At 40.9% G+C, this 25,473-nt stretch overlaps 1 protein-coding gene across 1 annotated transcript in view; it reads left to right on the plus strand.

The window, feature by feature from the left end:
* Window positions 1–7,525, plus strand: part of MCF2 (MCF.2 cell line derived transforming sequence) — a 147,671-nt gene extending 140,146 nt beyond the window's left edge. Inside the window, exons 28-29 of the mRNA XM_030209577.1 lie at window positions 878–978; window positions 7,266–7,525. Coding sequence (XP_030065437.1) covers window positions 878–978; window positions 7,266–7,306 — 142 coding nt within the window. The 3' untranslated portion in view covers window positions 7,307–7,525. The remainder of the gene's footprint in view (window positions 1–877; window positions 979–7,265) is intronic.
* Window positions 7,526–25,473: the final 17,948 nt, after the last annotated feature.

Below are 25,473 nucleotides of genomic sequence, written 5' to 3' on the forward strand. Positions count from 1 at the left end.
AGTGCACTACGAATTCTGGCTCCTCCCACAAGGTCTTGGATTTGGTCGTTTTTGAGATGGGCGTCCTCGGTTTTCATTATGGCCGAAAACGGGGGACGACTATCTCTAAGGCCGACCATCTCAACATTTAGGTCGACCATCTCTAAGGTCGACCTAAATGTTGAGATTTGGGCGTCCCCGACCGTATTATCGAAACAAAAGATGGATGCCCATCTTGTTTCGATAATACAGGTTTCCCTGCCCCTTCGCGGGGCCGTCCTGTGAGGACGCCCTCATGAAAACATGGGCGCCCCATTCGATTATGGCCCTCCACGTCACCACTATTTTCTGAGCTTTTGTAGAAGATGGATTATTCTCTGAGCATGTCAGGGCTGTAAAACAAGGATAGCTTACATTCCTTTATTTTTCTGCTCCTCTGCATCTTTTGCTAATGCAGATCAAGAGTTCAATAACTTTGGGTGCATGTGAATGACTATTGACGTTACGGATCTAGAAAGCAAACAGATTTGGTTTTCAGGATAACCAGAATATGCAAATTAGGCTCTGCATGCATATTTCTTTTGAATATTCATTATGAATAGCCTGAAAATTGTTTGTGACAGTTGAAGAATGAAGTTGAATGGCTGTTTTGTTACAATCCACAGAAATGTGAAAAAATGAGAGATTCAACCCATGAATGTAATATATGCAGTTTATCAATCAGGATCAATAAACTTATGGAATTGGATCGTTTCTATGATTCAGTTTTGGCAAATCACCATGTTAGATTCTGGACCAGGCTTTTGTACTATGGTCAAAATATATGGATATTTAACATTTGTACTTTAACGTCACTGATCTTTGCCACTAATGCAATTGCTTGTCGAACGATTTCAAGGTTGGTGAAAAATTTGAACAGGAAGAAAGAAGGCTGGCTTCCTGGCGCCAGTTTACATGCCCTCATCAGTGACTGTAGGTTTCGGCATGCCAAACTTGCAGGTACAGTATGTGCATCTAAGAGCTGTGTGCATTAATTCATGTGGTTTACTACAGCTTACATTATTTCTTTTTTTTCTCCATATTTTTATTAAAGGTTTTTCATAACATAAAACAGAAAAGTAAACACAAAAGCAAACAAAAACAACACTCCATGGTAAATAAGCGTAAATAAAGATCAGAACAATATTATCATTGTTCCATGACAACACCTTTAGACAAACATCCTAGATACATAAAGTCAAGTAGTGCTATGCGGTTCCTGACAAAAGAGGTCTAAACGAGCCCAAGTCCTTAAGACAGACTTAACTCTATGAAGTCTATGGGCCAGAATTGTATCTTATTTTCTTATCACACAAATGTAACTCCACCACTCATTATAATTTAGCTAATAATGCACAATGGCAAGCGTTGGCACATCTCACATCTTATATTACTCGTCTGTTTATAAACTCATGCTGTTTATAAATTCATATTCAGTGGCTAGCACAGTGGCGGCCCTGTCATTAGGCCAACTGAGGTAGGGGCCTCAGGTAGCATTCTTCATGGAGCAGCAGTCTCCATGTCCTTCCTCGATCCTCTTCCCCATGTTTACCTCATTTTTTTCTTTGCCAAAAGGTGACTGGCAGCAGCAATGGCAGCGATTCCCATAGGCTGCCCTGCCACTGCCACCTACCTCTTCTCCCTCCTGCGGCCCGCCTCTTGAAGTAACTTCCTGTTTTCTCAGAAGTGGGATGCAGTACAGCGAAGAGGCCAGTGTGGGTGGCACTGCAGCAGAGCAGCCTATGGTAATCACTGCCGCTGCCACCTTTTGGAAAAGAAAAAAAATAAGGTAAATGCGTGGAAGAGGGTTGAGGAGGGAAGGAGGAAGACGCCAGACTGTGGCCGCCGGCTGGGGTGGGGGCAAGAGCGGCCTCTCAACCCTTCTCAGGTGGCAGGTTCCTGGGCTAGCCTATTTGTGACAGCAGATAGCCAAGACCTGTCGCTTCTTCCTCTATATCATTAGCAAAATCCGCCCTTTCCTCTCTGAGCACACCACCCGAACTCTCATCCACTCTCTCATTACCTCTCACCTTGACTACTGCAACCTACTCCTCACTGGTCTCCCACTTAGCCACCTATCCCCCCTTCAGTCCATTCAGAACTCTGCTGCACATCTTATCTTCCGCCTGAACCGCTACACTCATATCACCCCCCTCCTCAAGTCACTTCATTGGCTTCCGATCAGATACCGCATTCAATTCAAGCTTCTGCTACTAACCTACAAATGTACTCGATCTGCAGCCCCTCCTTACCTCTCAACCCTCATCTCCCTTTACGTTCCTACCCGTAACCTCCGCTCTCAAGACAAATCCCTCCTTTCAGTACCCTTCTCCACCACCGCCAACTCCAGGCTCCGCCCTTTCTGCCTCGCCTCACCCCACGCATGGAACAAACTCCCCGAGCCCATACGCCAGGCCCCCTCCCTGCCCATCTTCAAATCTCTGCTTAAAGCCCACCTCTTCAACATCGCCTTCGGCACCTAACCTCTACACCTCTACCCAGGAAATCTAGATTGCCCAACTTGACATTTCGTTCTTTAGATTGTAAGCTCCTATGAGCAGGGACCGTCCTTCTTTGTTTATTTTGTACAGCGCTGCGTAACCCTAGTAGCGCTCTAGAAATGTTAAGTAGTAGTAGTAGTAGTAAGTTCAGGCAACAGAGACCATTTTGAAGAATTCTGTATTACAGAAAATGTAGAAAAAATATAGCAGTCATATGACTGAATTCATATTCTGTGGAAGTGGCACATTTCTTTCCGTAAGTGTCCACATAATGGACATAACACAACTCTTCCGTTCTCCGATTCCCTAACGTGGCTGTGCCACATGAACTTGATCTTACCACAACATCACCCTGTATTTGTTCACACCGGAGCCTGCAAAGGCCTCTCCGGTACTGCATAAGTCACATTGAGCCTACAAATAGGTGGGAAAATGTGGGATACAAATGTAATAAGTAACTATAGTAGAGTTGTACACTGCAGGTATAGCTGAATAAACCATTTGGCACTCATTAACCTATTCTGGTATGCTAATCAACTGCAGTTGTTTGAACTGACCTCTGAAAGAATTGTTAGCTACTAGAAGACAGGTGCCATGGTGCAGAAGAAGGAGAATTAATCATTATTAACAGTGAGCCTGCTGGCACAGGCTATTTCTGCTCAGGAATGAAATGAGAATCGAGCCAGAATCCTGATGAGTTTGTTCATTTTAAATACTGGTTTAATTATATACAGACACTGAAAACTTCTAGTGCCACTGCTTTAAAAATCTATTTGGTTTGGTCTGGATGGAGTGCAGATGGAATCTGTAGGTATGTGCGTTCATTATACAATACTTCAAACAACACTTGTACCTGTGAACTTTACATGTGAACATTTATACCTGCTCTCAAGCAGGTGTACATGGCCGCGCCTGTACTCAAAGTGCAATGTCTGCTGCAGATGGTAGTATTTTATAAAGACACATAGGTGTCTACTGGGCCTCTTCACCTAGGCACCTTATTATAAAATTACCCTCAAAACCAACTTCTTAGATAGCTGATGTTTGGCATAGATCAGGGGTTCTCATCCAGTCCTTGGAACACACAGTCAGGTTTTCAGGATACCCACCATGAACATACATGAGATGAATTTGTATAAAGGGGAGGATGTGCATACAGATTTATCTCATGCATATTCATAGTGGATATCCCCAAATCCTGACTGGCTAGGTGTGTCCCAAGGACTAACTGCTGGTCTAGAGAAATGGGACTATTTGCTAAAAATGCTCAAAGTTTGGAAGTTCCAAAGCAATTAAAACCCTCTGCTGTCATCCATGGCTGGCAGGAAGTATCTGATTTGGCACGTCTGTTGTTTCTAAATACCATGCGGGTGATTTTAAAATCACCTGCCTACTTTAAAAGTTTGAACACACTTTTATTGCAGATAAGTACATAAGTATTGCCATACTGGGAAAGACCAAAGGTCCATCAAGTCCAGCATCCTGTTTTCAACAGTGGCCAATCCAGGTCACAAATACCTGGCAAGATCCCAAAAAAGTACAAAGCATTCTATACTGCATATGCCAGAAATAGTGGATTTTCCCCAAGTCCATTTAATAATGGTCTATAGACTTTTCCTTTAGGAAGCCGTCCAAACCCTTTTTAAACTCCGCTAAGCTAACCGCCTTTACCACATTCTCTGGCAACGAATTCCAGAGTTTAATTACACATGGAGTGAAGAAACATTTTCTCCGATTTGTTTTAAATTTACTACATTCTAGCTTCATCGCATGCCCCCTAGTCCTAGTATTTTTGGAAAGCGTAAACAGACGCTTCACATCTACCCGTTCAACTCCACTCATTATTTTATAGACCTCTATCGTATCTCCTCTCAGCTGCCTTTTCTCCATGCTGAAAAGCCCTAGCCACTTTAGCCTTTCCTCATAGGGAAGTCGTCCCATCCCCTTATGTCATTTTCTTCGCACTTCTCTGTACCTTTTCTAATTCCACTATAATATCTTTTTTGAGATGCGGTGACCAGAATTGAACACAACAATCGAGGTGCGGTCGCACCATGGAGCAATACAAAGGCATTATAACATCCTCAATTTTGTTTTCCATTCCTTTCCTAATAATACCTAACATTCTATTTGCTTTCTTAGCAGCAGCAGCACACTAATTTTTAGAAAGAAATAGTACCTGGCAGGAATTAGGCAGTTTCTGTATACACATATACCTACTAGGGTCCACTATCTATTTCCAGAGTACCAACTCAACAATTGAACTCATTAAAGTACTCAGTACATCAGTATGTCTTATTAACATTTATTTACCCAGCTTGTGCCCGTAACAAAAAATGTCAATTCGGAACTCACTTTCCACGCACTTGCCACGCACTGCCCAGTTACTGCCGAGGTAGCACAGGAGCCCTTACTGCCACCTCAGTGGGTGGCAGTAAGTGCCCCCACCCAAAATGGGCGCACAGCAAGTTATTCACTTGCCGCACATCAATTTCTTAAAAAAAAAAAAAAAAAACTCCTGCCTTTTACCCACTGCGTTAAAAGGGAGTCTTGGCGCGAGTCAAAAACATGCGTCAACACCAGTTCTTGCCCCCTTTTGCCACAGCTTCATAAAAGCACCCCTTAGCGCTGAGATTCCATACAAACTACACATTGGTAACTTGACAATAAGTATCACGTGGTGCCCACATTCTCTTAACGGATGCCAAGCTTCTTCTCTTTATTGCTGCCACCTCCTCATACCTTTGGACAAGACATACAGCATTGGCATTCCACCACCCAATCATACTCAACTCAGAATTACTTTCATGGAGAAGGGCTTGTGAAAATGACTTCCACTTGCACTATTTTGCTCCGTGATCTATACAGTTCTTTGTGAATGCTTTCCTGCTAGAAGTACTGTATATATACCGTGAAAATTCATGCTTACTTTTAGCTGGGTAAAGAAGGGCTTAATGCACATTCTTTTGAGGATTAGTGCACACTAAATCAACTTAGCATGTACTAAAACATTTGGGGGGGAGGGTTCTTTTACAAGTGCACTAAATGGTAGAGACACCCATAGGAATATTTGGGCATCTCTAGTGTTTAGTGCATGCTTATATTTTTGTGCGTGCTAAAAACGCTTGCGTGTCTTTTTAAAAGGGGCCCTTAGGTAGACTAGTGAAGCAAATGTACACTAACAAATGTACCCTTCTGCTCTTCTACCTTTTCACAGAGCTGCCAAATTACCCAGGTCCAGGGGAGATATTTTAGACCAGTCCTGGATTTCTGATAAGCCTCTCCTGATACGTTATGAGACCTGTGAGGTTGATTTCAGTGGGTAGAATCAGGAACTATACTCCTTCATAGTGTAAGTTTAAAGCAGAACTGACCAAATAGTCTCCTTCCTGCAACTGGGTAAATTGACAGCTCTGCCTTCCTGCTGCCTATAAGCCCATTTAGTAAGGTTATCAGATAAATACTTATGGCTTTGTCTTAGGAATTATAGGGTCTTTTCGCAAAGGCAGACTAGCATTTTTAGCATGCGCTAAATGCTAGAGATGTCCATATATTCCTATGGGTGTTTCTATCGTTTAGCACTCGCTAATCATTGGCATGCATTAAAACACTACAGCGCCTTTGTAAAAGACACCCTATATATTTCAGCATTATGAGATAACTGTGTTGTCAGCAGGGCTGTGGAGTCATTACATTAAACCTTGGGGGGTCCTTTTACTAAGCCGTGTAATCATCTACGCACACCCAACGTGCGCCAAAATGGAGTTACCGCCCGACTACCATGTGGCTCTTGCGGTAATTTCATTTTTGGCATGCATCCAATATGAGCGTCTGAAAAATATTTTTTATTTTCAGACACGCATAATGGATGCATGCCAAGAGGCATTTGGCGCGCGTAGGTTATTACCACCCGGATTCAATGGCTGGTGGTAAGGTCTCAGACCCAAAATGGATGTGCAGCAATTTTGATTTTGTTGCACTTCCATTTTCGGCAAAAAAATAAAAGGCCTTTTTCACAGGCGCGCTGAAAAATGCATTGGCGCACGCCCAAAACCCGCGCCTAAACTACTGCAAGCCATTTTCAGCACACCTTTGTAAAAAAACCCCTTGGACTCCAATTCTGATTCAGACTCCTTTATTTTTCTACTGACTCCGACTATGTATAGTAAATTTAAGAGAAATTTGATTAATTATAGAAACAGGACATTTCTTTATGTACAAAGTTAGGTCTAATAGACCACAGAATATATTTATTTGAAGACTGAACAAAGAACCTGAACAAAAAGTAAACAAATACATATAAAATAATACATTTATCATATATTATAATGTTGTAAGTTTTTATTTTGAAGCTGGAGTCAGTACATTATTTTGACTCCAACTCCATGCAAACTTGCTTCTGACTCCGAATCCACAGCCCTGGTTGTCAGGCAACTAATTACTGACGTGGCATGGCACCTAACTCTAATAGCATGTAATTCAAAAGGGGGCGTGACCGCGGGTGGGTCAGGAGTGTTCCAAAAGGTTGCACGCATAATTATGGGCCTAACTTGGGCACCAGCATTCACACCAGGTTTCAGCCTAAAGTTAGGTGTGAAAATCAGCGCCTACATGCTATTCTATAAAGGGTACATGACTAAATCTGGTCACGTCTGTAGTCTTTGTCATCTTTAGTGATCATTGGCAGAAAAATATGTATTCTTAGTGGAAAGCAAAACATTAACAATATTCCTCACTGTTTTTTAGATGCTGCCTTCTGTAATATTAGAAAACTAAGCTCCCCTTGAATTAAGGTCAGCTGCCTAGAGCCTTCCTTGAACTACTTTCTGAAGAAGCGAACTCTAAAGCTGGCAGCACTGCTGAGAGCTAGTCAGATAGATGACCTCTTTGTTCCTTCATTTTTGGAGTCATCCAGCCTCCTCGACCCTGAGCAGCAGTGTATTCCCAGCGGTCTGTCACTGTTGGAAGCAAAGCCATTTTTCACCGCATCATTTTTCCAAGGAGAAGTGCAATACCGTTTTATATTGCTCCCTGTTTTTCATAAACTCCTGTTCTCTAGACGCAAAACAATGAACTTTTTTGATGATCTTAAAGACACGATGCATTTGCTGACAGTTTCAGTTCATCTGTGTCACTCTCCTGGATATTACTGATCAGAGGGGACTGTCCCTTTTCGGTAAAGGACTGCGTACACTCTGTAGCACTATATAAATGTCTAATAGTGGTAGAAATAGAAAGAAAGCACATGGAGAGCCAGTTTCTGGTTTAATAGTGGTTTGAATGGTTAGTGCAGCGGGCTGAGAACCTGGGGAACTGGGTTTGATTCCCTCTGCAGCTCCTTGTGACTCTGGACAAGTCATTTAATGCTCCATTACCCTAGGTACAAAAAATTAGATTGTGAGCCCAATAGGGACAGAGAAAGTACCTGCATATAATAAAAACTGCTTTATTTGTGACACAGAAAGGCGGAATATCAAGCACATGACCCTACTTGCCCAGGACAAATTGGCCAGCAATCCTCCACCTGGAATTCTGCAGGGTGTGGGAAGGTAATCCTTGGGTGTGAGGACTCCTCATAGGAGCCGACTCTGTGGGTGCTGTGGGTGCTTGAGCACCCCCAATATTGAGAAAATTCCTTGTATGTGTCCAAGAAGGGGTTATTTCCACTGGGCTTAGCACCCCCAATAATTTTGAAAAGTTGGCTCTTCTGCGGATAGGGTAGGGGAATAAAACAATGTATCTAGAATGAATTTTCAAATTTATGTGAATTGTCTTCCAACAACAACAAAAACTCCTAAATGCACACTTTATTTTCATGAAAAGTTTTTAAAGGGAAATTGCCTTGCATTTTCCTTTAGTATATTTACTGTGAGACCCATGGGTACATAAAAGGCAATTCTGTATCTGCACGCCTACAGTTTTGTGACCCTGCACATGTGAATGTAGTAGCAAATTCCACGTATGCACCAAGGGTGCTCATACATGGCATAGGGATAGATTCTATATAGGGCGCCCACATTTAGGTGCTGGTAAAGTGCACACTAACCCCCTAATTCTATAAAAGTTGCCAAAATTGCAATTAATGCGTGTAAATTTAGGTAGGGAATCCATGCTTAAAATTCACGCACAATCTTAAAAAGGTGAAGTGGGAGGGGGATGGGCTTAATGGGGGACACTCCTAAAATTAATGTGCATTCTTATAGAATAACAAAGATACGTGCCTAATGTAGCTGCATACATTTCAGTTTGTGCAAATGGCCATGCCTAAAGCTAGGTGTGATTCATGGTCTTAAGCACTAGTCTATAAACCACACCTAACTTTAAGCATGGCTTATAGAATAGTGCTTTTTTTTCAGTGCTGATTTTTTTGGCACCATATATAGAATCTAGTCCTAAGTGGCTGTTCTATAAAGGAAAGTATGCTTGTGCTTTCTGTTATAAAGTAGTGACCATGTCTGCATTTATGCATGCCTATTTAGGTGCCTCCCACTTAGGCCAGCTCAAACACTGATGTAAATATGGGCACCTAAATGAGTCAAATGCATGTGTAAATACAGGTGTTCTGTAACCTACACATGCATATTCTTGGCATGTCCCTGACACATCCCATGTTCTCCCACATCCATGACCCCTTTAAAGATGTGCACCCTTGAATTTATATGCTCAGGTTATAGAATAACGACTAAGAGCAGTTGGGTGCGTAACTACAAATTGGTGCCAGTTAGTGCCAATTATATCCAATTTTAGTTGATAATTGGCTAGTATGACCAATTAACAGCCAATTATTAATTTGTGTGTATATATTGGGCTAGATTCTATATATATAATGCCTGAAAAACCCACACTGAATAAAATTACACCTAGGTGTATTCTCTAAAGTACGCCTAAATTTAATAGAATAGAGTTAAATTTCCATGTGGTACACAGAATACACCGAGTGACTCATCACGCAACTAAATTTGGTCACGTCCATTTAGGCCATGTTTTACTTGGTGTAAATCCTGATTCCTAAATTATGCACAGATTAGGTGTACCTTCTGGTATTTTTCCTCTTTCTTCTTCCTTCTCATAAAATTCTCTTATTATATGCTGTTCTGTTCTTGTCAAATTAGAGCTGGCTTGATCAGAATATTTCCTGAATTCATTCTTCATAAAAATGTTGATGAACTTTACTGTATATATTTTACAGATTTGAAGACTGATTTTCAGGGACTGAGGATCATTTCAGATGGGGTGAATGTATGATATACAGTACAGGCTTCTTCTGGAGTAGGTACTGAAACATGTTGCAATAACACACTGGGGTCTGTTGTCTTTTGCACTTAGCTTTACACTTCATTGTCGTCAGGAATGACTTCAGCCTGGGTGGTATTCCTAGGCTAAAACTTGTACAGTCTCTAGGAGGAACTGAAGTTTACATGCGTTGCTTTGTAGTTGTATAATATGTGCCATAGCCGGAATTTCATTGGTCACATCACACTAAAGATATTAGAATAAGAAGATGCTACAAGAGCTTTCTGTACTTTTTAGATTGCCTCAATGGAATTTTGATATAGAATATGTGATCTGTAGGTGTCTTTATTTCAATTTTCTCCTTACTACAGATGTAGCTTGACTTTTTAAGTAGGTGCTCAATTGAGATAGCTGCTATTTGCTTCTAGAAACAGTTAGTATTGCATATGTATCTTCTGTTCATGCCCATCCATCAGATTAACCTCCCTGTTTACAAAGCTACGTTAGCGGTGCCGTGTGGCATTGCCGACACAGCCCATTCAAATTGAATGGGCTCTGTCGGCATTACTGGACAGACAGCTGTTAGCGTGGCTTTGTAAACAGGGAGGTAAATGTTTTCATATGGTGGCTACAGGAGAACTTTTGGCCTCTCTCTGAGTTTATGAATTAAGCATCCTGAGATGCATTATAAAGTTGTTATATAACATACAAAAGCCCGTTTACTAAGCTGTGTTAAATATTTAACACTTGTTTTCATTTAATGCACATTAGCAGTTAGGGGGTGATTCTATATTGTAGGCACTAACGGTTATGTGCCGATTACATGCATAAATGATTAGAATAATTAGAATATATGTGCACATACGTATGTAGGTATATGACAACAATCTACCTAAGCATTGTTCTTGAAAGAATATGCAAATCTTACATAGTGCATATTTTACAGGTGGGTGTACATATAAATGATGTCTAGACAAAGCACAGGTGGGACTCATATGCACATAACTTATAGAATACTGCAAATTACTTATCTGTCTTTAGTACTTAGTCACATTCACTTACACCAGCTCTACGGCTGATATAACGTCTCACATCCAATTTATACACGTGTAGCTGTTAGGCCAGTAGTTTAAAAGGACAGTAGGTGCCTGCATGCCTTTAGCAAATAGACTCCTACCAAGTACTAAGTTATAGAACTGCAGTTTTCACATGGTGTTCAGAAACAATTAACGTCATGTTAACTGCGCACATTAACCACAGGTTTAAACATGTGGAGACACAGAAAAATAATCCAATATGTAACCCCCCTTAGAATTATTTTTACAGTTTTTTTCAGCAACTGCTTGGATTTCATGAAATTTTACATCTTTGTTTGTTGTTACTATCTGCATTTATATGCTGAGTGGAATGAGATTATCTATAAACATAGAAACGTTACAGACATTTTAGCGTGATCACCCAGCGACTTTCACGCATTCAAAAATGTTTGCACTGTAAAACTACATTATTGAAAAGAAACAAGGTTGCAGTTTACTGTTGATGATGTCACAGTGATGTAGACCTTTGCCTGGGAAGCAATGTTGGAGGCCTATCACAAGCTTCGCCCAAAGCCACAAACAATCGCTTGGAAAAGCCTGCCACAGGGACCAATCAACAAGGCTGTTAAGAAATTCCCAAAGCAACTGAAGGCCTGTGTTAAAGCTGGGGTTGGACACTGAGCATTCACAGTGACTGTGAAAATTCTGACAGACACACTGTTAATTGTATCGTTTGAATTATGTTATTTTACTGTGTTTTAGCTCAAACATTTTTAATGCGCAAAACTTCCTAGGTAGTAATGCTAAAATGTCAGTATCATCAACATAGCTTAAGATAATTAAATGTTGTTTAATATGTAAGTATGATGACTAAATAAGTATGTGAGATTACTCATTGAAGTTCAAAGCGGTTGCTGAGAAAATGGCAAAAAATTACTCTAGAGGAGTAGCCTAGTGGTTAGTGCAGTGGACAGAGATCTTGGGGAACTGGGCTCCCACTGCAGCTCCATGTGATCCTGAACAAGTTACTTAGGGGTCCTTTTACTAAGGTGTGCTGAAAAATGGCCTGTGGTAGAGTAGATGTGTCTTTTGGGTGCATGCAGAATTATTTTTTAGCGTACCTAAAAAAAAATGCCTTTCTTTAAATTTTTGCTGAAAACAGACGTGTGGCAAAATGAAAATTGCCGCGCATCCATTTTTGGTCTGAGACCTTACTGAAAGCCATTGACCTAGTGGTAAGGTCTCATGTGATAACCAGACGGTAATGTTCTACGTGCATCAAATGCCACTTGAAGCGAGTAGCTGCCGCACGCCAGAAAATAAAAAATATTTTTCAGACGCGTGTAGCGGACGCATGCCAAAATTGAAATTACCGCAAGGTCCATGTTGTAACCGGGTGGTAACTCCAATATGGTGCATGTGTAGTGTGTGTAGGCACCTACGCGGCTTAGTAAAAGGGCCCCTTAAACATCCATTACCCCAGGTACACAAACTTAGGGCTCTATTTACTAAGCCATGAACTAATGATAAAGACACCCATTATATTCCTATGAGTGTCTCTAGCATTAGTGCATGCTAATTTTTAGTGTGCACTAAAACGTTAGTGTGCCTACAGAGTGGCTTAGTAAACAGAGGAGGTCTTTTACTAAAGATTAGCTTGAGTTATCTGCAGCAGGGCCCATAGGAATAAAATGAGCCCTGCTGCAGATAACTTTAGCTAATCTTTAGTAAAAGACCCCCCAGGGCCCTTAGATTGTAAGACCACTAGGGACAGAGAAAGTACCTTCATATACCCCCAGAATCTATAAACAGAAACGAATGTTATGCATGCAAATCTAATGCATTGCCAATTTCTGTGTGCAAGTTAATTGTTTAATCAGCACTGATATTTGGCTACTATCAAGCAATTATTGGCACTAATTAGAATTTACGCATGCAACTTTCTAAGTGTATTCTGTAAAGTGGTGCATGCAAATTATAATGTGTGGATCACAAAAGGGGGTGTGGCCATAGGCAAATAATGGACATTCCTGAAAATTACGTGCACCATTACAGAATATGCCCAATTCATGCCTAAATAAGATGTGGGCATTACACCAGGTTTTAGTTGGCATAAATGGCTGGGACTAACTTTTAGTCATGGGATGGCTGCTACGTATATTCTATAAACCATGCCCAGCTTTAGACAAGGTTTATAGAATAGTGCTAAGCACAGGTTTTTTTGGCCCCAATTTTTTGGTGCCATATATAGAATCTGGTCTATAATGTGTACAGCACTGTGTATGTCTAGTAGTGCTATAAATATGATTAGTGTTAATAGTAGGGTTTTGTTTTTGCCTCTCTTTGTAGGGGGCAAAGAATGGGTAGGGAATGGGCAGGGACTGTGCCTGGCAGATAACACAGGGGTCATTAATGTGCATTAACTGTTAATGTAGCAGATACCAGGGAACAATTTGGAACCCTTTCACTAAAGGGCATTACAATCTGGACTTAGTGCAACTAGACATGAGATTTTCCTGTGTGCTAAGCCCAGATGCCAATATTTAGGGCATTTTAGTTTTTATTCTTGTGTAGGTCCCATGCTAATCTTTCCTGTAGTGTGTAGGACTTGCAAAAAAATTTATGCAGGAGCACTTACCACCTCCTATTTAGGTGCACCTCTGTTAACTCAGCATTAACCAGGGTTAATGCAAACACGGTAGCTGTTTAATGCTTCCATGCCCATTCTCTACCATGACACCCCGTCCAAAAATATATATTTTTTAAATACACGGTTAACACGTGAAATGGAGATATTAACACAAAATGCTTTAACACGTTTACAGTGAGGGGTTCATTTACAAAGCTGTGGGGAAAAGGGCCTTGCGCTAGCGGCGAGGGCTGTTTTTCCTGTGCGCCAAGGCCCTTTTTTACCACAGTAGGTAAAAAGCCCCCAGACAAACATGGCCATATGGTGAGAGAACTCTGACCGTGTGGCCATGTGGTGAGAAACCCTTACCACCACCCGTTGAAATGTTGATAAGCGCTCCTGCAGTAACCCAGCAGTAACTGGGCAGTGCGCAGCGATACCCGATTACTGCCAGGTTACCGCCATGCAAGCCATTTCCGGGGATTTTCTTTTTCCCCTGGAAATGGCGTGTGCTCAGGGCAGAACTACCGCCAGTGGCCGCATTTGGCCAGCGGTTATCTCAGTTAGGTGTTTGGTAAGCCCACGTTGGGTTTACCAAAGCTTTGTAAAAGATCCCCTAAGTGTTTTCTCACGCGTTAAGCATGTGTTATGGCTTAACACCAGTGGCGTAGCAAGGGCGGCTGCCACCTGGGGCGGTTCGCTGCTACACACCCCCCCTCCTGGGTGCAGCATGACACCCCCCCTCAGCGCATCAACCCCCCCTCGGCGCATCACCCAAGCCCCCCCCTGAGTGCATTCTTTCCTGTGCCGTGTGCACGCCGCTGGGGAGGTGTCGGTTCCGCTGGTTCCCTGCTCCCTCTGCCCCACAACAGGAAGTAACCTGTTCCTGGGCAGAGGGAGCAGGGAACCAGCGGAGCCGACACCCCCCCCAGCGGCATGCACCCGGGACGGACCGCCCCCACCGCCCCACCCTTGCTATGCCATTGCTTAACACCCTTAACTAATAGGGCCTCTTAGTTTTAGAGAATTGTGATCTATTTAGTGGTCATGCTAATAATGCACAATAGCAAGCTTTGCCCCACTTTACTAAAACAAATGGCTTCCTCATAGTGCTGGGCATGTCCTGATACTGCAAGGGATTAGCTGTTAATGAGAGGTAGCTACAAAGTCTTAGCACAAATTAGTAAACAGGCCCCACAATGTAGTTTAATTTTCCATTATATAACTGTTTTTTCTAAAGATGGACTGTTACTATAGGAATACATCATATGAGATTTATTGTAAATTATATATTACTTTATCCATTCTTGACAACCCTGTATGTTTGCCAGAAATGGCCTTATTCTACGACATGTGGTGTTGGGTCTTAATACATGGTTTAATGGAACAGAGTCAACATGGATTCAGCCAAGGGAAGTCTTGCCTCACCAATTTGCTTCATTTCTTTGCATTCGTGAATAAACATGGATAGCGGTAAGCCGGTTGATGTAGTGTATGTAGATTTTCAGAAAGTGTTTGGCAAAGTCCCTCATGAGAGACTCCTGAGAAAATTTAAAAACCCATGAGATAGGAGGCAATGTTGTATTGTGGATTAGGAATTGGCTGATGGACAGAAAACAGAGGGTAGGATTAAGTGGCCAATTCTGTCAGTGGAGGAGGGTGAATAGTGGAGTGCCCCAGGGATCTGTACTGGGACCGGTGCTATTTAACATATTATTGATCTGGAGATTGGAACAATGAGTGAGATGATTAAATTTGCAGATGACACAAAACTATTCAAAGTTGTTAAAACACATGTGGATTATGAAAAATTACAGGAAGGCTTTAGTAAGGCAGAAGACTGGGCATCCAAATGGCAGTAATGTAGAAAAATGCAAAATGATGCACATTGGGAAGAATAATCCAAATCATAGTTATTTGATGCTAGGTTCCACCCTAGGAATCAATACCCAATGAAAAGATCTAGGTGTCATCGTGTTCAATATGCTGAAATCTTCTGCCCAGTGTGTGGCAGAGTCCAAAAAAGCAAACAGAATGCTAGGAATTATTAGGAAAGGGATAGAAAATAAGACAAAGAATAATGCCTCTGTATCACTCCATGGTGTGCAAATCTGGTTGCCGTATCTTAAAAAAGATATAGCAGAATTAGAAAAGATTCAAAAAAGAGTGACCAAAATGATTAAGGGGATGGAACTCCTCTCTTATGAAGAAAGACTAGAGGTTAGGACTCTTCAGTTTGGAAACAGACAGATGGTGGGGGGGGGGGGGGGGAGGGGGAATCAGACAGAGGTCTACAAGATTCTGAGTGGTATAGAACAGATAAACATAAATCAATTTTTTACTTTTTCAAAAAGTACAAGACTAGGGGATGCTCAAGGCAGTTACATGGTACTACTTTTAAAATGAAGAGGAGGAAATATTTTTTTATTCAATGATTAGTTAAGCTCTAGAACTCGTTGCCAGAAGATGTGATATCAGTGGTTAGTGTATCTAGGTTTAAAAAAGGTTTGGACACGTTCCTGGAGGAAAAGTCCATAATCTGCTATTGAGATAGACATGGGGAAAACCACTGCTTGTCCCTGGGATCAGTAGCATGAGTTTTGCTACTATTTGGGATTCTGTCGGGTACTTGACCTGAATTGACCAATGTTGGAAGCAGGATACTGGGCTAGATGGACCATTGGTCTGACTCAATATGGTTATTCCTATGTTCTTGTTTTAAATCATGTTGATGCATCTCTTTGGTTTCTGAAACACATTGAATGCACTTGCACAAACATATTATACACATAAATTCTTCTTACTAGTATTGAAGGGGAGTTTATTATTTGTCTGTGTGAACTATAAAAAATCTTATGCACAGCTTTTAAGTAAAGCAGTGGGCATTAGTGACCTTTTTCATGTTAGATATCGCATTCTGTGGAAGATGTGAAGCAGGTTTTGTTTTCTTCAATGCAAGGTAATTTACCTCCAATCTTGAACTGAAATACCCAATTAAAGAAGCAAGGGCAGAGAGTTTAACCATAATAGTACACAACACCTTTTATTTTCACCCAGCAGTATTAACTGTAAGACTTTCACCCACTTACAAAAGATGCATAAGAAGTAATGAGGTCTGCACTAAATAAGGCACATAATGGTGTGCTCATACTTAATTCATCCTTAGGAATTGGGGGGGGGGGGTATTTAATTGTTGATAAAGATATAACTGATTCTGCAATTTTTTTCACATTGAAACTTTGCACAGTGATTTTTGACTAATTGTCTCTCAGTCAAAATAATTTAGAATTTACTGGCCAGGCCTAGTATGTGTCATTTTGCAGTTCTACGAATCACATTTTTGTTTTCAAGATATTCATTTAAAATTGACTGCACTATAAAAACATACTTGTACAAAAGTGTGAATTCTATATTTATGTCTGAAAACTATTGATAAATAAAACAATTTATGTAAGTGTATTTTAATCTGTTTCATAAGTGTTTTATATTTGTTCAGTATAAACAATACTTAATATTGGCACTTGCATTGCATCCGTTCCTCACACACACATGAACAAAACATACTATGATAATTTTATAAATTGGAAAAATAATTTTGGCCGCAGCTTTATTAACCAATCAAAAATTCATAACCAATACAAATAAAAATGTTATTATCAATATTTCAATGCAAGCTTCATTTTTCTTATGACCTTTATAAAGCTAGCCGGTGCCGACCTAGCTGCACATATTTATTCCATCAAATGTATTAATACTCCATGAACCACCTTGTAATGAGACCTGTGGTGACATCAAGGCCTCACTTCTGCTTCTAGCGGTTTCACACACAAGCAGATTACACTGTAAAATCCATATAGCCAATAAATTCATTGTCCTTAAATGAAGGCTGCTTGAAAAATTCTCATTTAAATTACTGCAGCTGCGACATAAACTACCCCTTTTAACATCCCTAAACATTGCTATCCCAACTACAAAATTATCCAAGATCCCAATCCCAACCCTCACTCTTCTAAATTTTGGGAGGGATTGGGTGAGATGAAATTTCTTGCTTCAGTTCCCTCAACTATCTTTCCTCCTTGCTGCCCATCAATTCTCCTCAGCCTGGAGTCCGCCAATTTTCCTGATGTTCTCCTGCTCTTGTCCTCCGCCCCCAGCCTTAAAAAAAACAAACCAAAATTTACATACCCTTTGAAGTCACCATTCTTTCTGCTCTAATTTGGATGCCTTACTAAACCTCAACATCTCTTCCCAGTAATCCCTTCTTTGCTAATTAATTTGTTAATTAATTAATTACATCAAAATTTCATTAATTTTAATTTTAATTCCTAAGTCTTTATAAGACTCCCATTGCAAAATAATTAAATTATCTTCTTAACGAGTATATATCTCCCCTGCCACCACCCATTTTTCTTTTATCCCTTCACCATAACAAAATATATATAGGCACTACTGCAGCAATGCCAATATTATCCACCCATAATTGATCTTTTGGGTTTTCTTTGATGATACATTGAATAGAGTAGAGCACCTTCCAAAGTCTTTTATTTATATAAAAAAAAATTAAAATAAAACAAAGTTGCATACCTGTGATGGGTGTTCTCCATGGACAGCAGGATCAAACAGCTACACTAATTGATGACATCATTAGGATGGTGCCAACTGGCATTAGCTTCTCCAGGAATAGCTTTCTTAGGGTGCATGATAGTTCCCACACTACTGCTACTGTAATTATAACCATCAATACATTTTCAAACATGCTTTGATGCAGGGTGGGCTGGGAGGGAGACATGTTACAAGTATACAACTTTATTTTCTCCATGAACAGAAAGAATTGAACAGCTGCCCTTGTTACGGGAACATTTTAACAACTCAAATGACCCTGCACCCCAAGGACCATGGAGGTAGAAGTTTGTTGAAGCATTAACTAGACAATTTGTTTCTAAACTGAGTGAACAAAGTCACTGTTCAAAGAGGATAGTTGGTCAATACAGTGATGTTTAGTTAAAGTGTGCTGAGAAGATTGTGTAGCCACCCTACAGATCTTCTCTTTTGCAATTTTGTAACTGCTGCTTTTCTAAATTGATGAGCAATAACTTTCCCTCATGGTTGCAAATTTGTTCTCTAATAGCAGAAATCCATACAAAAACTAGGAGAGAGTTCTTTTATTTATTCACATATTTTTTCTTCTATCGTTGAAGAATAAGACAAGTTGGGAAGGTCTATTCTTCAAAGAGGTTCTTGTAAGTACGTTTGCAATACCCTCTTGCAATCTAAAGTGTGAAATCTTCTATGAAGATCATCTTTAGGAGATGGGCATAAACTGAAAGCACCATGATTTCAATGAGAAGAAAATCCAATACTACCTTTGGTAGGAACTTTGAGTGCGTCCTGAGAAGTACCTTATTCTCCAGAAACTGCACATATAGGTAGAAGTGTAACAAAGTATGTAATTCACTAATCCTGCAAATTGAAGTTATGCCACTAAGAATAAAGTTTTTCATGGGAGAAATTTAGTGAAGCATGGTCTAATAATTCAAAGCAAGTTTCCATCAGCTGGTGCAGAACTATGCTTCATGCTGGAATTGTTTTTTTTTTTGAGTGGTGGTTTCCAGTTGTTAGATCTTGAATAAACCTCCTTACAAGGGTGATCAGCTTTATGGCTATGTGGTCATGGTCCACTGCATGGTAATCTTCTGGCCACGAAAAGGAACAGTTTTCTTGACAAATATAATTAAAACATATTTTTCTTAACCATCTCAGACCAACAAAGTGGCACACGTTGGAATGGCAGTGATGTTAAATGTGTACATTTTTTTTATACTGTTTTATGGTAGTTCTATTATTAGGTTTCAATTTACAGTTTTCAAGTTTATCTTATTTATTGTATTTATATTTATTCTTGGTTACTTTACTATTGTTATGCAGTTAACAAAATTATGTTTTATGTTACGTACCTACTGTAGACTGCCTTGAGTGAAACTCTTCATAAATGTGGTTAATAAATCCCAATAAATAAATAAATAAAAGGGAGGGGGCTCTTGTTAGTGTCATGGTCTCTTTGGCATTGAAGGTGATCTTCTCCCATTGGAAGTCCTTACATCAGGCCACTTATCAGGAATGGTGGAACTCATTGCTCCAAATGTACAAATTCGAATTACATCTGGCGAAGAAATCTTCTCGTGTCACTTCCTATAGGGAAAAATGGCTGCCACTAGTATCCTGTTTTGCTTCGGTACAGAGATAAGCAATGAGGTTGATGTATGTTGTGGCCTATGCATGCTCCATGTCTGGATTTGTATCCTCCAGCCCTCCCCCCTCTCTTTTTTTTAACTTCTCCACCTCCTCTTTCTTCCCCCTTTTTCTTAATGTGTTTCAAGTTGTGGATAGTTGTTTCTTGAATGTGAGCTCCAGTTTTGCCATGATTTGTAAATGTTGCTTGATGAACTGTGGTGAGCTCTTGCTTCTATTGTATTATATCGAAATCCAATAAAAGATATTTAATATATAAAAGGGAACAGTACTTAGTGATCACCACAAGATGGTTCATGGAAAGAGAAATTATGGTTTATCAATGTGTGTCGAGATGAGCAAACCTGCATATTGGATTTCTTAATCAACGTAACCAAGTTGGAAAAAATGATATCTCAAAAGCCAATTTGTAACATTTTCTACAGATTTCAGAAATATTTGATATGACTTTTGCTCACTTTTGATAACGTTGTGTTTTTTTTTGCAAGGGGGGGGGGGGGAACCTTGAAGACATTTTTCAAATTTCTTTCAAATATTCTCCACCTCTGCTGTTAAATATCTAGGTTTGAAGAAATTGCAACAATTCCTCTGGACTTGTACCTATTTGGTTCAATCTTAACTTCAAATAGTTTGTGCATTTCTGCATGTCCTTTGTATGTTATGGAGAACAAAGTAACCCCAATATGGTAGAAATGGACATAACCTTCTGCCCATTTTTGCTGATAAAGGGGCCCTTTTACTAAGCTGTGGCCAAAAGTGGCATTTGATTTTCTTGCACGCTAAGGCCATTTTTTCCACAGTCGTAAAATGGCCAATTTTCCATTTTTTTGTATTAATGGCCACTCACTAATGTTGTTATTAGCATGTGGCCATTAAAAAATATCGCATTATTGTGTGAGCATTTACCGCCACTCATTTTGTAGGCAGTAAGGGCTCAGGTTAATTCTGCGTGAGCTGAGCATGCGTGACTAGTCTCAGCATTGGTGGCTGGAGGCACCCTACCAATTTACGGGTTAGTGCAGCAGCAAGAGGAGGAGGAGAGCAGCTTAGTAGGGAATTTATTTGGCTGGTGGGACTTTGGAATCCCCGCCAGCCGTTTAACGGGTGCAGTGTATGTTTGGAGGGGGCCTGAGCCCTAAGTATGTGGCCCAGGCTCCCAAATCCCCCGTCGTGGCTATGCAACTGTCATGGATTAGTACGTGCTAAATTTTCATTTGCCACAGGATGCCTGTGTGCATCCTATGGTTCACCATTTTAAGCTGCATTAGGCACATGTTACCGCATAACCGTACCTTAGTAAGAGGGCCCTAAATGATTTGGCCTGCTTACTTTCCATTTCTCAGGTTCCCACCTTTAAAAAGGCCTCTGATATCTCAATTGTACAGCCATATAGGTTAAAATATTCATCAATGAACCAGAGTGGTTTCTTTGCAGCAACTCAACCAATTTGTAAAACTTAGCAAATATAGCTACAGTGTGATTCAGTGACTTGTAATTATAGATTACCCAGGCATTGATGAAAAAAATAAACAAACCTTGCACTGCATTTAACTAAATATTGGAATTCTTTTGTCGCAGTACATTACAGAACCTATCCTTTATTTCTATTTATATATGAGATTTATTAACCACCTTTATGAAAATATTCACCCAAGGCGATGTTCAGCAGGTATAACTTAATAAAAACAACTCACATTGTGCTAAGTGTAATAATTAGATGGATTTGAACCTTCCAACTTTGCAAGCTGTAGGTTTTAGCGACTCATCCATTAATTCACAATAAACTATATGCAGGCAGCCATGGCTTTGTGCAGAATTCAGTAAATGAAGCACAGCACTTTATACAATGTTTTCAGTAGGAAACAGAAACTACAAAGCCTTCCGTGTCAAGTGCACTGCATGGCTCATATCACAATGGGTAAATGACTATAAGAATCAAATGCTTTTGCTTGTACTGATTGAAAATCATATTTAGGTCATATTGCTATCTGGGCACAATCGTGCTGCCTCACAGCTAGTTCATTGGAAAGTGAAAGGTTTCTGTTGGCCAATGAAAAGGAAGATGACAAGAACAAGAACATGCGAGCATGGTAAGGGCACTTAAATGTGCTTGGGACAGGTATAGAGACATTGGGGCCCTTTTGCTAAACCTTAGTGCATGCTAACTCCTGGATTCTATAAATGGAGCCCAAAGTTGGGTGTCCAAATTTGCTCATGACCCGCATGCAAATAAATTACAATGAGCCATTAATTGGCTGTTAACAAGCAATTACTGTTGTTAATTGGCACTAATTTGGATTTGCACATGGATCTGGCTGCACGTGATTCTATAAAGATCTGCACTCAAATCCTCTCACGCACAATCTAACAGGGGGTGTGGCCATGGGAGGGAAGAGCAGGTCAGGGGCATTCACAAAATATGCACGCAGAATTCTGGGGATCCACACTCAACGTGCATGTCAGGATTTACATCAAGGTTCAGTTGGTGTAAGTCCTTGCGCGAATCCACACCAATCCACACTCAAGTTGTGTGTTAGGATTTACACTTGGTGTAAGTCCTCATGCAAATCCTCACTAGGCTCTGTTCTATAAAGGGTACTCATCCTGGAGCACTCTGATTAGAATAGCTTTGAGTGCTGATTTTTCCCAGCGCCATTCACAGAATCTGGTCCTAAATGTTAAGAAGTCCATTTTATACCTAGCATTTAGCATGTGCTAAGCTTTAGTACAAGGGCCCCATTATTAGGAAAAGGATTAAGAGGTTTTAGCTCCATTGCTTAGGAATATGGAGGGGGTATTCCAGAACTGGAAGGTTTAAATTGAGATTCTGTCCAACTGATGCAGAACCTAGTCTTCACTCTTATATTGAATAATTAGTTGAAAAATGTTATCATTTATAATGGTAGTTTTACTAGCTGGGGGGGGGGGGGGGGGTTCTCTTCAGGTCCTTGGGACTTTTTAATGTATAGTGTTATGCATCTAATTTGTGCTGGCAATAATGTGGTGGTGGACACAATGAATCTAAATGTCACTTTGACTTGCTACCACCCAAAATTCTTCTGTCTGGAGATACCAGTAGCCTACTGGCTTTCCTTTTTTTTCACCTTGATTGACAGTTTTTCTAGAAGGTCCTTTGGAGAACAATTGCTACTGCTATTCACCATCCTGTCCTAAAACTGCAAAAAAATGTGTTTGGTGGGGGAAGGGGTATAATTCTGAATATCTTCCCTGGGTGCAGAAAACACTGTGTAAAATAATATTTTTCAAGTTGTACTGTTTCTGAGGATTTTTAATAGCAAAACTGTCTTTCAAGGTCAAACAATTCTTTTTGTTAATTTCCTATGAAGGAGGAATTGGCTAGTTGTTAGTGTAGCGGGCTTTGATCCTGGTGAACTGGGCTCAATTTCTACTGTAGCTCCTTGTGACTCTGGGTACAAACTAAGTGCCTGTATATAATATGTAAACCACTTTGATTGTAATCACAGAAAGACAGTATATCAAATCCTATCCCCTTCCCTTAAACTTCAGTTTCTCTTACCTGCCCTCCTTAATTGACAGTCTTACTTTGAATTTTGAGCAAGGGATTTGTCCATTTGTGATGAAATGCGGGATCCATACAGTTAGAGTGGAGGAGTGGCCTAGTGGTTAGGGTGGTGGACTTTGGTCCTGGGGAACTGAGCTCGATTCCCACTTCAGGCACAGGCAGCTGCTTGTGACTCTGGGCAAGTCACTTAACCCTCCATTGCCCCATGTAAGCTGCATTGAGCCTGCCATGAGTGGGAAAGTGCGGGGTACAAATGTAATAAAAATTACACAGTAGGTAAGCACAATGATCATTTGTGCATATGGATTATTAAGTGCATTTCCTCTACCTTCATTGTGCACAAGGTAAAGGTTCGTGGATTTGATATACCACCTTTCTATGGTGCAAGGGTCAAGAATTTAATATATTGTTTTTCTGAGGTACAACCAAAACAGTTTACATTTATTAATATATGCAGGTACTTTGTCCATAATGGACTCACATTAAATGTTTTTGTACCTAGTGCAATGGAGAGTTAACTGACTAGCCCGGTGTCACGAGGAGCCACAGAGAAATTGAACCCAGTTTCCCAGGCTCTCAGCTCACTGCTCTAACCATGAGGCTACTCTTGACACCTTGATAGTGACTACAGTTAACAGCTGGGTAGGTATTGAGTTAATCAGCAGAACAGGCGTGACGTGACCTCTGTGACTTTGTTTAAAACAGGTCCTTGAATTTCATTTACAAATAAAATGATCTACTAAGTTAGAGAAAACAGACTCTCTATTTTTTTAATTTCTATGAAAAAGAGATGAGTATTTATCCTATCAAAATTAAAATTTATTAAAAGAAACCCGTGAAGATAGTGGAAAAGAGGTAGTACCTTTACTAGGCTAGCCAATATTTGAAGAGAGGTCTTATGGAATATTAAGTTCTAGTCCTTTGGGAACGTAACACAAACAAGGTTGAATTTTACCGTGAGAGGGCAGAAAAGTAAAGTATAAGAAAATAATGTAATCATAGTAAAGCTTAGTGTGTGCAAAGTGCCATGTGGCCCATAGGTATGAAATAGGATACACAGCATTTAATGTGAGCCAGTGGCGTTCCGAGGGGTGCTGACACCCGAGGCGGATCACCGATGCGCCCTGCCCCTCGGGTGCAGCGCCCCCACCCGTGCAGCGCGACCCCCCCACGGCGAAGGTACACCCCCCACCCTGGCGAAAGAACCCCCCCGGGTGCACGCCACTGGGGGGTGCTGCGTGCCGGTCAGCATCATTCGTTTCCATGCTCCCTCTCCCCCGGAACAGGTTACTTCCTGTTCCGGGGCAGAGGGAGCATGGAAACGAACGACGCTGACTGGCGCACGGTACCCCCCCAGCAGCGTGCACCCGGGGCGGACCGCCTCCATCGCCCCCCCCCCCCTTGGTATGCCACTGATGTGAGCTAATGTTCATTAGTGTGGCTAAGCTACATAAATTGTATTCCATAAAAAAATAAAATCAATAGAGATGAGAATAAGTCATTTCTGAATCAACTATGTATCAGAAATCACTACCATGAACAGTGCCATTGATCGCTTCAATCTAAATTCAGATGCCTAATTGCATACTGATTCTCAAACAAAGAGATGAGCAGCTCTCTTAACATGTTTTGGTATGTGCAATTCAATTACATTTGATCTTTGTGGCATGTTCTCATTAATGCTGGGAAATTACTGGATATCAGGTAATGAAACATGTGGCAGATTATGATTAAAACCCTGAGCCCATCTTCTGCCCCTTGAGCCCCCCCCCCCCCCCCGACTTGGAATGCTACAGAGATAATCTTTATATCAAAGGCTATGGGCAGGGGAGGATTGCCCTATCAAAGGATCAGGCATTCCCCAGCAGGACCCTGATGTAAACAAACTACAGCAAGTCTGTCCTCTTAAAGGTGTAGGGGTTTGCAGGTTAGCAGTATAGCAGTAGCTGCCAGTCTTTGAACTCTTGTGCCTTTAAGAGGGGGCTTAACTGATGCTACAGTTTGTTTACATCAATTGCAGACATGGTTCATGGAACAGGGGGTAGAGCAATGGCAGCCATTGCCTGGAGTGGTAGAGGATGCAGTGGTGTACCTAGCTTGGTTGCCACCCAAGGCAAATCACCCCTCTCCTTTAGTCGCACCCTCCCCCCCCAAGCAGTAAGAGGGTGCATTGAGCAGTCACGGAGACACAGTCTACATGCACGCGGCTGTCGGATCTGCCGATCTCCTGCTCTGTGACTGCTCGATGCATCCCTTTACTGC

The sequence above is a fragment of the Microcaecilia unicolor genome, chromosome 7, assembly GCF_901765095.1.
Source record: "Microcaecilia unicolor chromosome 7, aMicUni1.1, whole genome shotgun sequence".
Classification (NCBI taxonomy): Eukaryota; Metazoa; Chordata; class Amphibia; order Gymnophiona; family Siphonopidae; genus Microcaecilia; species Microcaecilia unicolor.